Source organism: Dipodomys ordii, unplaced genomic scaffold, assembly GCF_000151885.1.
Source record: "Dipodomys ordii isolate 6190 unplaced genomic scaffold, Dord_2.0 Scaffold1, whole genome shotgun sequence".
NCBI lineage: Eukaryota > Metazoa > Chordata > Mammalia > Rodentia > Heteromyidae > Dipodomys > Dipodomys ordii.
Genome location: NW_012267217.1, coordinates 26,119,279 through 26,132,529, shown reverse-complemented (window position 1 = coordinate 26,132,529; position 13,251 = coordinate 26,119,279). Strand labels below are relative to the sequence as shown.

At 38.0% G+C, this 13,251-nt stretch overlaps 1 protein-coding gene and 1 pseudogene across 2 annotated transcripts in view; both read left to right on the top strand.

Moving 5' to 3' along the window:
• Med4 (mediator complex subunit 4) overlaps positions 1 to 12,683 on the top strand; it is a 23,178-nt gene extending 10,495 nt beyond the window's left edge. Inside the window, exons 3-7 of one of the 2 annotated variants that reach the window (XM_013024749.1) lie at positions 331 to 501; positions 2,738 to 2,795; positions 4,699 to 4,785; positions 8,361 to 8,492; positions 11,873 to 12,683. In XM_013024749.1, coding sequence (XP_012880203.1) covers positions 331 to 501; positions 2,738 to 2,795; positions 4,699 to 4,785; positions 8,361 to 8,492; positions 11,873 to 12,045 — 621 coding nt within the window. In that variant the 3' untranslated portion in view covers positions 12,046 to 12,683. The remainder of the gene's footprint in view (positions 1 to 330; positions 502 to 2,737; positions 2,796 to 4,698; positions 4,786 to 8,360; positions 8,493 to 11,872) is intronic. The other variant, XM_013024820.1, reaches the window with a different exon arrangement.
• LOC105995563 lies at positions 4,897 to 6,940 on the top strand (annotated as a pseudogene).
• Positions 12,684 to 13,251: the final 568 nt, after the last annotated feature.

Genomic DNA, 13,251 nt, shown 5'->3' with positions numbered 1-13,251 from the left:
AGCCATAGCACCACTTCTGGCTTTTTTCTTTTTGCTTATGTGGTGCTGAGGAATCAAACCCAGGGCCTCATGCATGCAAGGCAAGCACTGTACCACTGAGCCACCTTTCAGCCCATGTTGTGACTTTTAAAAGACTAATTTCATTTTGTTTTATATGAAACAACAGAAAAAGTAGAAAATTTTGATAGTAGCTCTGTGTCCTAAAATAATAATAGGCGGGTTGTTATTAGGATAACATTTTGAAGGTATTAAAATTTTACAGCCTAGCCAATTCAGGTATGGATTCTGTATCTCATTGGAAAGTAGTCTTAGTCAACTGTTATGTTGTAGGTCCTGGAGTTGTTAATTCATCGAGATGGAGAATTTCAAGAACTTATGAAATTGGCTCTCAATCAGGGAAAGATCCATCATGAAATGCAAGTTCTAGAGAAAGAAGTAGAAAAGAGAGACAGTGATATTCAACAACTACAAAAACAGCTAAAGGAAGCAGAACAAATACTGGTAAGTTGATAATCGTTCTTAAGGTGGAAAAAGATGTGCATGATACATTAATAAATCTATGTCAGTAGTTTAAAGGGTCAAAAACTTGACTTTTAAGTCTAGAGTTGACATGCTGTCAGTGGTTAATTGAAAGACCATCTAAAATTTCAGTTTGCAGAATAATTCAAAATCAGTCGAAAGTTTGTGTTAATTTTATAATTTAAATAACATTTACATAAATTTGGTGTTCAATCTAAAACAGGGTTTTTAAAGTTCAATCTTTAAATAGTTGTAGCATCAAGTGAACATGTCAATTTATGTGTCCAATGAATCTTGATCAAGATTTAGGTATGTGTCAAGGACCAACTCTAGGTTTCCAGCTGTTGTTCTTGGCTACTATATTTAGGAAGCAATTTATTTGCTGTTAGCAATTATTTCACTAAATACTAACTAATGTAATTGTCATTCTGTGTTATTACAGAAATAGCTAAGCTCAGTTTTCATTTGAACTAGATGTTGCTGGCATCTTTACTCCTGTTGAATCACTACAGATATATGCCAAAATAGATTCCAATAACTAGGAGCCTGAGAAATTCAGGGTGACTAAAGGCTCCCTCCTGAAAGAACAACCCCAAGTAATTGCTTTTTAAAAAAATATATATCTAATCTGTTTTTCTCTGTGAAAGTAACATTTGCTTATCAAAAGTAATTTTAAAAATATGGAAAAAGCAGAAAGAAGGAAAAATGCTTTTACTTTTTCATGGTTTGTATGGTGCTACCATTTACAGTTCAGTTAGTCTAAACTAACAGTTAAGTCTGTTCTCTTTTAGGCTAATGTATTTTGTTTTTTCCCCCTTTGGCCTGTCCTGGGTCTTGAACTCAGGGCCTGTCCTTGAGTTTTGTGCCCAAGGCTAGCACTCTATCATTTGAGCCACAGCTCTACTTCTGGATTTTGTGGTTAATTGGAGATAAGAGTCTCACAGACATTCTTGGTTGGGGTTGGCTTCAAACTGTGATAATCAGATTTCAGCTTTGTGACTACTGGGATTACAGATTAGAGCTATTGGCACTCAGCTCAGGTATATTGTTTAACTTATATAATTAATAGACTTTCAGTTACTATGTAATTGTTTCCTGGTTGCTTCGTTTTCCAGGTTTGCATTATAAATAATATTTTGATGACTAGACTTGGAGACATATCTTTTCTTCTATGTTTTGGATTATATTCTTTAATATTTCCAAAAAATGTAATTACTGAAATAAAGATGATGACCAAAAGAATTGTAAGAATGAATGTTACGATTAACAGCAGCTAACAGTGACTGAGTGCTTAGTCACTGGGCCCTGTGCTTTGCATATTACATGCATTATCTCAGTCTTAATAACAATTTATATCGCGTCAGTGCTCCGATCCAGATGATGAAATCAAGACTTTCAGTGAATAATTAACTTGCCTCAATAGCTAAAAAAAGATGGAAATTAGATATCTCTGATTTCATATTCTAGCCACAGAGGTAGCTTTATGTTGACCTTTAATGTAGCTTGATGGACAGATGGATTGCTTTCCTGATAGCAACTGTTAAGCATTATAGATATGTACAAATGAATAAGGTCAATCTGAGAACGTTTCTTGTAAACCAGAAGAAAAAAAAATTCTATCCTAGGAGATATAGTTCACTGGTAGAGTACTTTTCTAACTTATGCAAAGTCATGGGTCTGATCGCCAGCTCTGAAACAAAACAAAAATGTGAGAAGGGGTAGTGGGGGGGTGGGCGGGGTTGAGACAGTTTCTCTGTGTAGCCAAGTTGGCATTGAAATTGTGATCCTCTTGCCCCAGCCACACTTAATTTTAGAAAGACTTTTTTTTTTAATGTTTAGGATATGTATTTAGAACATTTAGAAGATATATTTAGATATTTTAGAGTAGAATACTTTTGAGTGGTACATAGTCTGGATCTCTTTTTCGTATTTATGATAAATGACCTAAACAAAAAAAAACTAATCTCCCTAGTTTATATTTTTCACAACAATTTATGAATGGAGACTGATTTGTTAATATTATATTCTTTCATTAAATATAACTGGACATAAATGACGTGAAGTAGTATTTTAGGACATTGCAAATAAATTTTAGTGATGTCCAAGTTTTGCAAATTAGTTCCTATGGATAAGAGATCTGGTGAGTTAATATAGAAATCATGCATGATATAATCAAAGCTAAATCACATTTCTTTTTTCTTAATGTTGTTTTAATTAGGCAACAGCTGTTTACCAAGCAAAAGAAAAACTTAAGTCAATAGAAAAAGCAAGAAAAGGTTAGTACTATGGGAAAACTGGATGACCAATACTCAAGAACTTCAAGAATCTTAAGAGAATATTACTTGTAATCATTAGCTGCTGTTGAAAAGATGTCCAGCAAATTTTCATTGTAAATTTTCATTCTTGTTTTAGGCATCCTTAGGGTACAAGGATCTCATCTGTTTACAGGCTAAAAGCAAAAATAATAGAAGGTGATTTATGGCTATGGAATCAGATCTGTAAATAAAGACAGTGGTTTATGAAACAGGAAGAAGGGGAAGTGGGATTTGAATTGGATCTTGAAGGCTAGCACAGAGAGAATGAAAAGAAATATGCATTGGACAGCTCATTCTAGCTCATGTCAGAGCTAGAAATAGCTTTGCAAGTAATCATATTTAGTGGTACAGAGACTCAGGTTGCCTTCTACACTGCGGTCTGTTTTCAAAAGGTTTACCTTAAGGATATTATAGGATTCTTTAATTCACATGTTAAATGCAGAATTGTAATTAAAAGTTTGATAGCATGTCTAATGATTTGTAGATTGATTTATATTTAATCATCTCAGATTTATTGTCTGCTTTTACTCTATTCTGTTTCTCTGGGAGCTTATACTGTTTGGTTATTTCATATGAAAAAGCAGTACCTGGGGCTGGGAAGGTAGCTCAGTGGTAGAGGCTTGCCTTGCATGCATGAGGCCCTGGGTTCAATTCCTCAGCACCACATAAGCAAAAAGAAAAAAGCCGGAAGTGGTGCTGTGGCTCAAGTGGTAGAACACTAGCCTTGAGCTGAAGAGCTGACGGACAGCGCCCAGGCCCAGAGTTCAGGCCCCACAACTGGACCCCCCACATCCCTCCCCCCAAAAAAAAAGAAAAAGAAAAAGCAGTACCCTTTGAGAAATGGTAGACTGGTATTCAGTAACAGGAAACAATCTCCAGGAAAGGTGGCTGACTGTCTGAAATCTAGACCATGGTTTTGTTTTGTTTTTAGTTCTGAAAAATGTTACATACACAATTGCTCTATGTTATATTAAAACCAGTCTTAAGTTTATAGAATGAAAAATGAATTCTTACTTCTCAGAGGTACCTACTATTAATGTTTAGTATATGTCCTTCAGGATTCTTTTCTAGATCTGAGAATATAAGATAAAATGCAAATAAAGTATGCACATGTATTAAAACCAGAATTCATGTGGCACAGTGTATATTCAGCAACTCATCTTTTCACTTGCTGCTCTACTGAGAGAGAATATATTGTACATACCTTTTCACTTGGTTCTATTCAGAGCCTGAAACCTTGTTAATTACAGAGGGCAGGATGAATTGACTTCCAACCTCCTAGCTTGGCCATCAATGGTACATGAAACACTGTTTGCAATAGTTTACCTGTGCTCACTGGTGCTTTGAAAAGAGTAATGGTATTTGATGATAGTTAATAATTGAGATTATTGAGCATTATTATGTTCTCTCAACTTTGTTTCTGTGTAGCAATTGAATTTTGAGGGGGGCAGGCAAGGATGGTCTTTGGGCTTGAACTCAGGGCCTGGGTGCTGTCCCTTTGTGTTCAAAGCTAGCACTCTACCAGTTGAGCCACAGCAACATTTCTGCTTTTCCAGAGTAGTTTATTGGAGATAAGAGTCACAGATTTTCCTGCTTGAGTTAGTTTCAAACTATGATTTTCAAATCTCAGCCTCCTGTAGCTAGGATTACAGCCTATCAGCTGATTTTGAGTGGATGTCTTGCTCTTTAATTTGAAAATATAATCTATGTTTATAATATATTTAGATATGGTTGTGGAAGATAGGTGGCTGAGATTCTCCTATTTTTCCTGATAATTTAAAATTGTGATGTGTCATTTATAATGTAGGTGCTTCAGAATTTGGATGTTTGCTAAACAGTTACACTGTTCCCTTAACTCTCTCAGGTGCTATCTCCTCTGAGGAAATAATTAAATATGCACATAGGATCAGTGCAAGCAATGCTGTATGTGCCCCACTGACCTGGGTTCCAGGTAAAAACACTTCTCTTTTATACAAGATAACTATGGTTTTGAAAGTCTTCAAGTATTTGTCTATAAAAAAAGATTTAAACATAGAATGTTTATTTTTAGAAAAGTAATCCAATGGTAAAGGTATATGTATATAATACTTGCATATATTATACACACATGTCATAGATTTTGTAGGTTTGATTTCTTATCATGTCATTAGTACTGGGAACTATGGTTCTTTCCTTTTAAAAATGTTACTGAGGTTTTTTTTTTTGTGAAAATACTGTACAGAGGAGTTAACAATTACATAGGCAAGATAATGAGTACATTTCGTATCAAGCATTGTAGCCTCCTCCTTTGTGTTACTGAGTTTTGAAAATATATATTAATATGTGATACTTCCAGGACAATAGTTTTATATACCTTAAAATCATACTGGGCAAAAGGCGGCAGCAGCAGAGACAACTCTGGGCTTTGCATCTCAGGATATGTTGGCTGTGTTGGCTGCTTAGGCCTGGTCTGTCAAGATGGTTGGTTAGGATTCTTGGCACCATTTTCTATTTTCATGATAAGTTAGTGCCCTTTTTCTTGGCCCCCAGAAGAGGCAGTGTGTAAATATCACTGTTTTTACTGTGGATACTGATGAATTACCAGCTAAAGGAGCATGCTTAAATTTTTATTCACCAAATGAGAAATAGGATTTACAGTGCTGTCAGCATATTTGTATTCACCAAAGATTCATGGTGACTTCTGTTTGTAATGGAACTTGGAACATAGTCCCTTCACAATAGTACTTTTGAACTCTTCATCCCATGAACTTGGTTCTGGATCCTGGAACAACATGCTGAAACTGGGTAATAAATTTACTAATGAACTAAATGTCTGTCCAAAGATCACAGTGACCATGTGATCACCATGTAGAGTCCTGCCTCCCATTGGTTTTACTCTGAAATCATAAAGTTCTAATAGAAGACTAGGTGGGTATTGTCATAGCAACAGCCATCAAGAGAGGTCCTTTATGTGGAAACCTGAGGAAGTGTAACAGATGATTTCTGAAGAGGAGGGAAAGGTTCTGAAGGGTCTACCTTGTCCTGGAGAGAAGGACAACAAGGAAAAGAAGAGGAAAGAGAGAAGTACCAAAGGATATTGGAGCTATGTAAAGAAAGTGGTTATGGAAAACTCTGTTGCTCCTGTAATGTTGCATCATCATGGTTTTCAAAGAATTCATATGGATACATAAAGTCAAAACCAAAGTGGAAAAGCAGAATCATGGAGTCTGAACAACTCAACAGTATAGAGCTGTTCAAGCAAGGACCTCTTTGACTAGTGAGAAGTGCCCAAAAGGTTAAGTTTCACATAGAGAAAAGATGGAATCAGATTTGAAAGTGAACCCTGGGCCATTTGAAGCAGTGGTTTGCTGATTCAGGAAAAAAATGTAAGTAGTTGAGACAAAGGAAAATAATTTCCCAGATAAGACAGGGATAGAAGCATGGACGATCTCTCTGAACTTACAGAGAACATGGAAAAAGAAATCAGTGATGCTCTAGGCCACGGCCCACAAGATGAGATTCTAAGTAGTGCATTCAAGTTACAGATTACTCGAGGAGATATCCAGACCTTACAGGATGGTCACTGGCTCAATGATGAAGTCATTAATTTCTACATAAATCTTCTAGTAGAAAGAAGTAAAAAGCGAGGCTATCCAATACTTCATGCATTCAGTACTTTGTTCTATCCTAAATTAATGTCTGGTGGTTACCAAGCAGTGAAAAGATGGACCAAAAGGGTAAATCTCTTTGAACAAGAACTTATTCTCGTGCCCATTCATCAGGAGGTGCATTGGAGCCTACTAGTAATGGACTTAAGAAAAAAGTGTCTTAAATATCTGGATTCTTTGGGACAACAGGGTCAGAACATCTGTGAAATTCTTCTTCAGTATTTACAGGATGAAAGTAAGACTAAAAGAAATATTGAACTGAATCTTTTAGAGTGGACCCACTACTGTATGCAGCCACATGAGATTCCTCAGCAGTGGAATGGGAGTGACTGTGGGATATTTACATGTAAATATGCAGATTACATTTCTCAGGACAAGCCTATCACATTTACTCAGCACCAGATGCCTCTCTTCCGGAAGAAGATGGTGTGGGAGATCCTTCATCAGCAACTGTTGTGACACTGCCCCACTGGAGCCAAATTTCTCTGGCTCCTGGTGCTTCTCTCACATATGTTTCCACATATGTTTGCATTGTAGGTTAAAAAGACCCTGCATTGTTTCTGATCTTACAGGTGTGTCTGCATGGTAGTTCTGACTGTGAGGCTGTGTTTGGTCAGCCCTGCACTGTCAGCCCAAAAAGAACAATGCTAATTAATAGGGATTTTACTTTTTGTTTTGTTGTTTTTTAGTTTAGTTTTTGTGCTGGTACTGGGGCTTGAACTCAAGGACTGTCCCTGAACTTCTCTGCACAAGGCAAGCAGCACTCTTATCACTTGAGCCATAGCTCTACTCCTGGCTTTTTGGTGGTTAATTGGAGATGGCTCATATGTATAATCCTAGCTACTCAGGAGGCTGAGATTTGAGGGTTGTGTTCAGAAGCCAGCCCGGGCAAGAAAGACTCTTATCTCTAATAAACGTCTAAGAAAAATCTGGAAGTGGTGCTGTGGCTCAAGTGGTAGAATACTAGCCTTGAGCACAAAGAGGCATAGGGACAGAGCATAGGCCCCGAGTTTAAGCCCCAGACTGGCAAAAAAAAAAAAAATCTCATTAGCTTTCCTGCTTGGGTTTTGAACTGTAGTCCTCAGATCTCAGACTCCTGAGTAGTCAGAATTACAGATGTGAGTTACCAGTACACAGCAGGGTTTTTGTTTTAAAGATTGTTTTTCTTTTCTATAAATAGAAGAACTACTGGATTTATTTTACAAATTGTTTTTTTGTGTGTGTTTCTTTATGTGTATTCATGTGCTAGAACAAAAAGGTTGCAAGACCCTATCTCAGTCAACAACTTGAAAGTGGTGGTCTCACTTGTAATTCCAGGTGTGAGGATCATAGTGAGAGGCTAGCCCTGTGCAAAAACTATAATACCCACTGGGCACTGATGACTCATGCCTGTAATCCTAGCTACTTAAGAGGCTGAGATTTTAGGATTGAGGGTCAAAACAGCCTAAACAGGGAAGCCTGTGAGACTCTTCAATTAACCAGCCAAAAGCTGGAAATGGAGTTGAAACTGATTCAAGTGGTAGAATGCCAGCCTTGAGCAGAAAAGCTAAAGGACAGTGTTCAGGCCCTAAGTTCAAGCCCCAGTATTGGTGCACATACAACACACGCACATGCACACTCATGCACACACACACGAAAATTCAGGATTCTAAAAAAAATAACCAAAGCAAAAAGAGGAATAAAGGGTAGCGGCATAACTTTAGTAGAGTGCCTGCCTAGCAAGTTCAAACCCTATTATTACCAAAAGAAAAAAAGAAGTAAAAACGTAGTTTGAGTTTTTGAATGAAACATGATAAATCAGTACTCAAAGGATGGTACTCATTGATGGTTTTTATATTTTGTTTTAACTATGTTTGAATTTAAAACATTCTTTATTTAGGAGATCCACGAAGACCATACCCAACTGATTTAGAGATGAGAAGTGGATTATTGGGTCAGATGAACAATCCTTCCACTAATGGTGTAAATGGTCATCTCCCAGGGGACGCCCTTGCAGCGGGCAGACTGCCAGGTAACATTAGCCTCAGGAATGTTTTCTGAGATGACCCTGATGAGTGAGCTGGCTGCAAGTGTTTTGAGATTCCAAACCAAACTTGATGCGGTGGGCTTCAGTAGCTAGGTTATCTTCCAGTTACCCTGCTTCTTCACTTACTCCATTTAGACTTTCCTAGATAAAAGTTATGGAATTAGACTAAACTGCTTTTCCTTCCCTTAACTGTTAAAATTCTGCCATCTTGGGCTGGGAAGGTGGCTCAGTGTTAGAGTGCTTGCCTGGCATGCATGAGGCCTTGAATTCCATTCCTCAGCACCACATAAACAGAAAAAAAAAAAAAAATCTGGAAATGGCGCTGTGGCTCTAGTGGTAGAGTACTAGCCTTGAAGAAGAGCTAGTACTAGCTGAAGAAGAGCTGAGGGACAGTGCCCAGGCCCAGAATTCAGGCCCCATGACCGACAAAAAAAAAAAAAAATCTGCCATCTTCCTCAGGCATTGGGCCTTTCCTTTTTCTATTATTTTTCCTAACATTGTGTTTTTGCAGTTGTTAATTTAAGCATGCTATAAAAATAGAATAATAAACATATTTGTAAAGTATAAAAAGACAAAGGAAAAAGATACCCTTTTGGGAGCAGTCAAGTTAACTACCTTTAGCCTGTCATTTCTGTAAGCTACCTACAGTACAGACTTTTGAACTCACTGAAAATTTTATTTCCCTTTTGATATTCATCTTTCTCACTGCAGTCATTACTGGATTGTTTGCTAGTCACAATCCCACCAGGAGACAAACCACACTGGTAATTTAAACAGGGAAGTTGAAAGAATTCCTAACTAGTAATTATTATTACTAATGAAGGATTAGGAGACCCCCTTTTTTTCCTCTCAAGTACAGATATAAACAATATAGGTTGCTGCTAATATACTTAGGACCAAAGTACCAACCCATAGAAAGGACTAAAAGAGTCCTCCACATGCTGTCCCAAAGTTAACATTAAATTAGGGCACTTCCCTGGAGAGAGAGTGGAGCATAAATTTGATAAACTGTCAGAAGCCAGCACTGACCAGCAAGAAATTATTGCTGGGGTTCAGAGAAGCTTAATGGGAACCCACACTATGGGATTCTGGTAAAACCTAAGAAGCCACATTCAGGGGTGCAGCTGAAAGTTGCTGAGAAGTAAACATCACTTGACCTGTACTCCAGCCAGGCCCCACAGGAATAGAGGAAAAATGACAGTTGAGGAAGTGAAGCTTGATTTACAGAATCCATCTAGCATCTTCTATTGACAAAGCCTGAGATAGCAGCAGCTGGCCCAGGAAAAAAGAAATTAGGCAGGATAGATTGAGGTTGACTGGCACATTGATACAGTTAGTTTAACTCTTTCTCTTCTCTTTTTCTTTTCTTTTCTCTTCCTTTCTTTCCTTTCCTTCCTTTCTTTCTTTCTGATAGTTTAACTCTCTTCTTTTCTCCCTTCCTTCCTTCCTTCCTTCCTTCCTTCCTTCCTTCCTTCCTTCCTTCCTTCCTGATAGTTTAACTCTCTTCTTTTCTCCCTTCCTTCCTTCCTTCCTTCCTTCTACCTTCCTTCCTTCCTTCCTTCCTTCCTTCCTTTTCTTCCTTTTTTTTTTCTTTCTTTTTTTTTGTCGGTCATGGGGCTTGAACTCGGCCTGGGTGCTGTCCCTGTACTCTTCAGCTCAAGGTGAGCGCTCTACCTCTTGAGCCACAGCGCCACTTCCGGTTTTCTAGTGGTTTATTGGAGATCAGAGTCTCACAGACTTTTCTGCCTGGACTGGCTTTGAACCATGATCCTCAGATCTCAGCCTCCTGAGTAGCTAGGATTACAGGCATGAGCCACCGGTGCCCAGCTTTTCTTTCTTTTGCTTGTTCTGGGGCTTGAACTCAGCCCTGGTTGCTGTCCCTAAGCATTTTTGTTTGTTTTTTGTCAGTTGTCGGGCTTGAACTTTGGACCTGGGCACTGTCCCTCAGCTCTTCAGCTCAAGGCTAATGCTCTACCACTTGAGCCACAGTGACACTTCTGGCTTTTTCTGTTTATATGGTGCTGAGGAATCGAACCCAGGGCATTATGCATGTAAGGCAAGCACTCTACCACTGAGACACCTTCCCAGCCCCCCTAAGCATTTTTGCTCATGGCTAGTACTCTGCCATGTGAACTACAGCTGCACTTCTGTCTTTTTTGTGGTTAATTGGAAATAATAGTCTCTCAGACTTTCCTACTTAGGCTACCAGTATGAGCCACAAGTACTGAGCATAACTTAACTCTTGATTCTCTTCAGATCTGGCTTCTTCCTCTTCATCTTAAACTATATTTGCTTTGCTCTTTACCTTCTCTTCAGTCTTGGTGTGATTTGGGACGTTTTTGGTAAGATATTTTTGACACACACATTGCCAGTCAACAACTCTAATGATTCTTTTTCTTTCTTTTTTTTTTTTTTTCTTTTTATATTGGTTCTGGGACTCAAACTCAGGGCCTGAGCTGCTTTTTGCTCAAGGCTACCTCTACTTCTGGCTTTTTTTATTCATTGGAGACAGTCTCTACCCATACTCCTTCCTGGCCTGGCTTCAAACTGCTATCCTCAGATTTCAGCGTCCTGAATAGCTAGGAATCATGCCCAGCATGATTTGTTTTTTAATAGATTTCTTCTCTTTTTTAAGATTATTCAAATCTATCCTAATACTTAAAACTGTATTATATTATTACTTGTTTATAATATATGACCTAATTATGTATTGTTCTTAAATTGTGGTGGTGTGGTGGTGGTGGTGGTGGTGGTGGTGGGGTGTGTGTGTGTGTGTCTGTGTCTGTGTGTGTGTCTGTGTGTCTGTGTGTGTGTCTGTGTGTGTTGTGCTAGTCCTAAGGCTTTAAACTCAGGGCCTGGATGCTGTCTCCGAGTTTTTTTGCTCAAGGCTAGCATTCTACCACATGACTCACAGCTCCACTTCCAGTTTGGTTGGTGTCTAATTAGAGATAAGAGTTTCATGAACTTTCTTACCCAGATTGGCTATGAATGAGATCTTCATATCTCAGCCTCCTGAGAAGTTAGGATTACCGGCATGAACAGCCAGCACCCAGCTTATGTGTGTGTGATTTTAAGATAGGTGCCTAGTTACTAAAACATTATACTTTTCTTGGATCACTTTAATTTGATCTGCCTTAGTTTGGCCAAACATATATTTTAATTCTAGCTTTACACTTAATTCAGTAACTCAGTGGCTGGGGATATACTTGGTGGTATAGTATATATTTAGCATACATGAATGAAGCCTTGGGTTGGCTCAGTGTCTAGAAACACACTCACACTCTAAATATTTGCATAAAGAGTAATCGATAGGTAGATTAGTACCAATAGAACTGTTCTTATACATTCTTCTCTCTTTTCTCCAGATGTTCTTGCTCCACAGTATCCATGGCAGTCAAACGACATGTCAATGAACATGTTACCACCAAATCACAGCAATGACTTTTTGTTGGAACCTCCTGGACATAATAAGGAAAATGAAGATGACGTAGAGGTTATGTCAACTGACTCCTCAAGCAGTAGTAGTGACTCTGATTAAAAAACTTGTGAGATTGCACATAGAATTGAATACTCTAGGATTTTCTTAATAATGGGGAAATATAAACTGAACACTCCTAAGTGTAGCCACATAGATTGTACATCCTAATAAAAATAAAAATGGGTTTTGTTTTCAAACCCCAACCTGATTTTAGTTCTAATCTAGGCAAATGTTTGGAACTAGTCAAGCTTTACTGTTGAGAAGATTGTTGAGCAGTTCTGTGCTGGTCTTCCCGGCTCCCTCCATTGGAAGCATGTGGTAGGAGGTGACCCATGCACATGTGTCACTAACCAGCATCCAGGAATTATTTAGAAAAGCATTTTATAAAACTGGTGGATTACTGAATATTCAGAGTTCAGAGTACAAACTCATGTTTCTCAGCTCTGCTACAGTAACAAGTTGTATTATTTGTAATTATTGTTTTTTTATAAATAAAATTGTTTATACTTTGTTTTTTAATTTAAACATTTTAGTGGAGGTAGAAAAATTATTATTTTAAATTCAGTAGAATTTCCAACTACTTACCTAGGATTCTGCAGTGGGAATGTGCTTGATTTTTGGAATACATTTGACCCAGTAATCCCAACTAGCAAGTTTCTCACTCCTATTCTTAGAAGAAATAAACTATTTATTAACAATTAAAATTTTTACTATAGTCACGTCTTCTTTCAAGAATAAGTTGTGTGAAAGGTGTTAAAAGATCTTGCCCTTACCCTCCCTATTCTCTTTTTCTAATTTTTTCTTTTTTTTTCAGTCATGGGTCTTAAACTCTGGGCCTGGGCACTATCCCTCAGCTCTTCAAGGCTAGTGCTCTACCACTTGAGCCACAGTACCACTTCTGGGTTTCTGGTGGTTAATTGATGGTAAGAGTCTCACGGACTTTCTTGCCGGGACTGGCTTTGAACTGTGATCCTCAAGCTCAGCCTTCTGAGTAGCTATGATTACAGGCGTGAGCCACCAGCGCCTAGCTAATATGAATTAATTCTAATGGTATACTCATGATCATACACTAATACCATAGAATCATTTTGTCATCAATAAAATATTAATAAAATATGGATACTATAATGGGAAAGGAAGGAAGTAGAAAGGAGACAGATGAGACAAACAGCAAAATCTTGGTTCTCGGGTAGACAAAGGAGTATGGGGAAGTTAATTGTTCCATTTTCTATTTCTGGGATATTTAAAATTTGTCATGTAGAAATT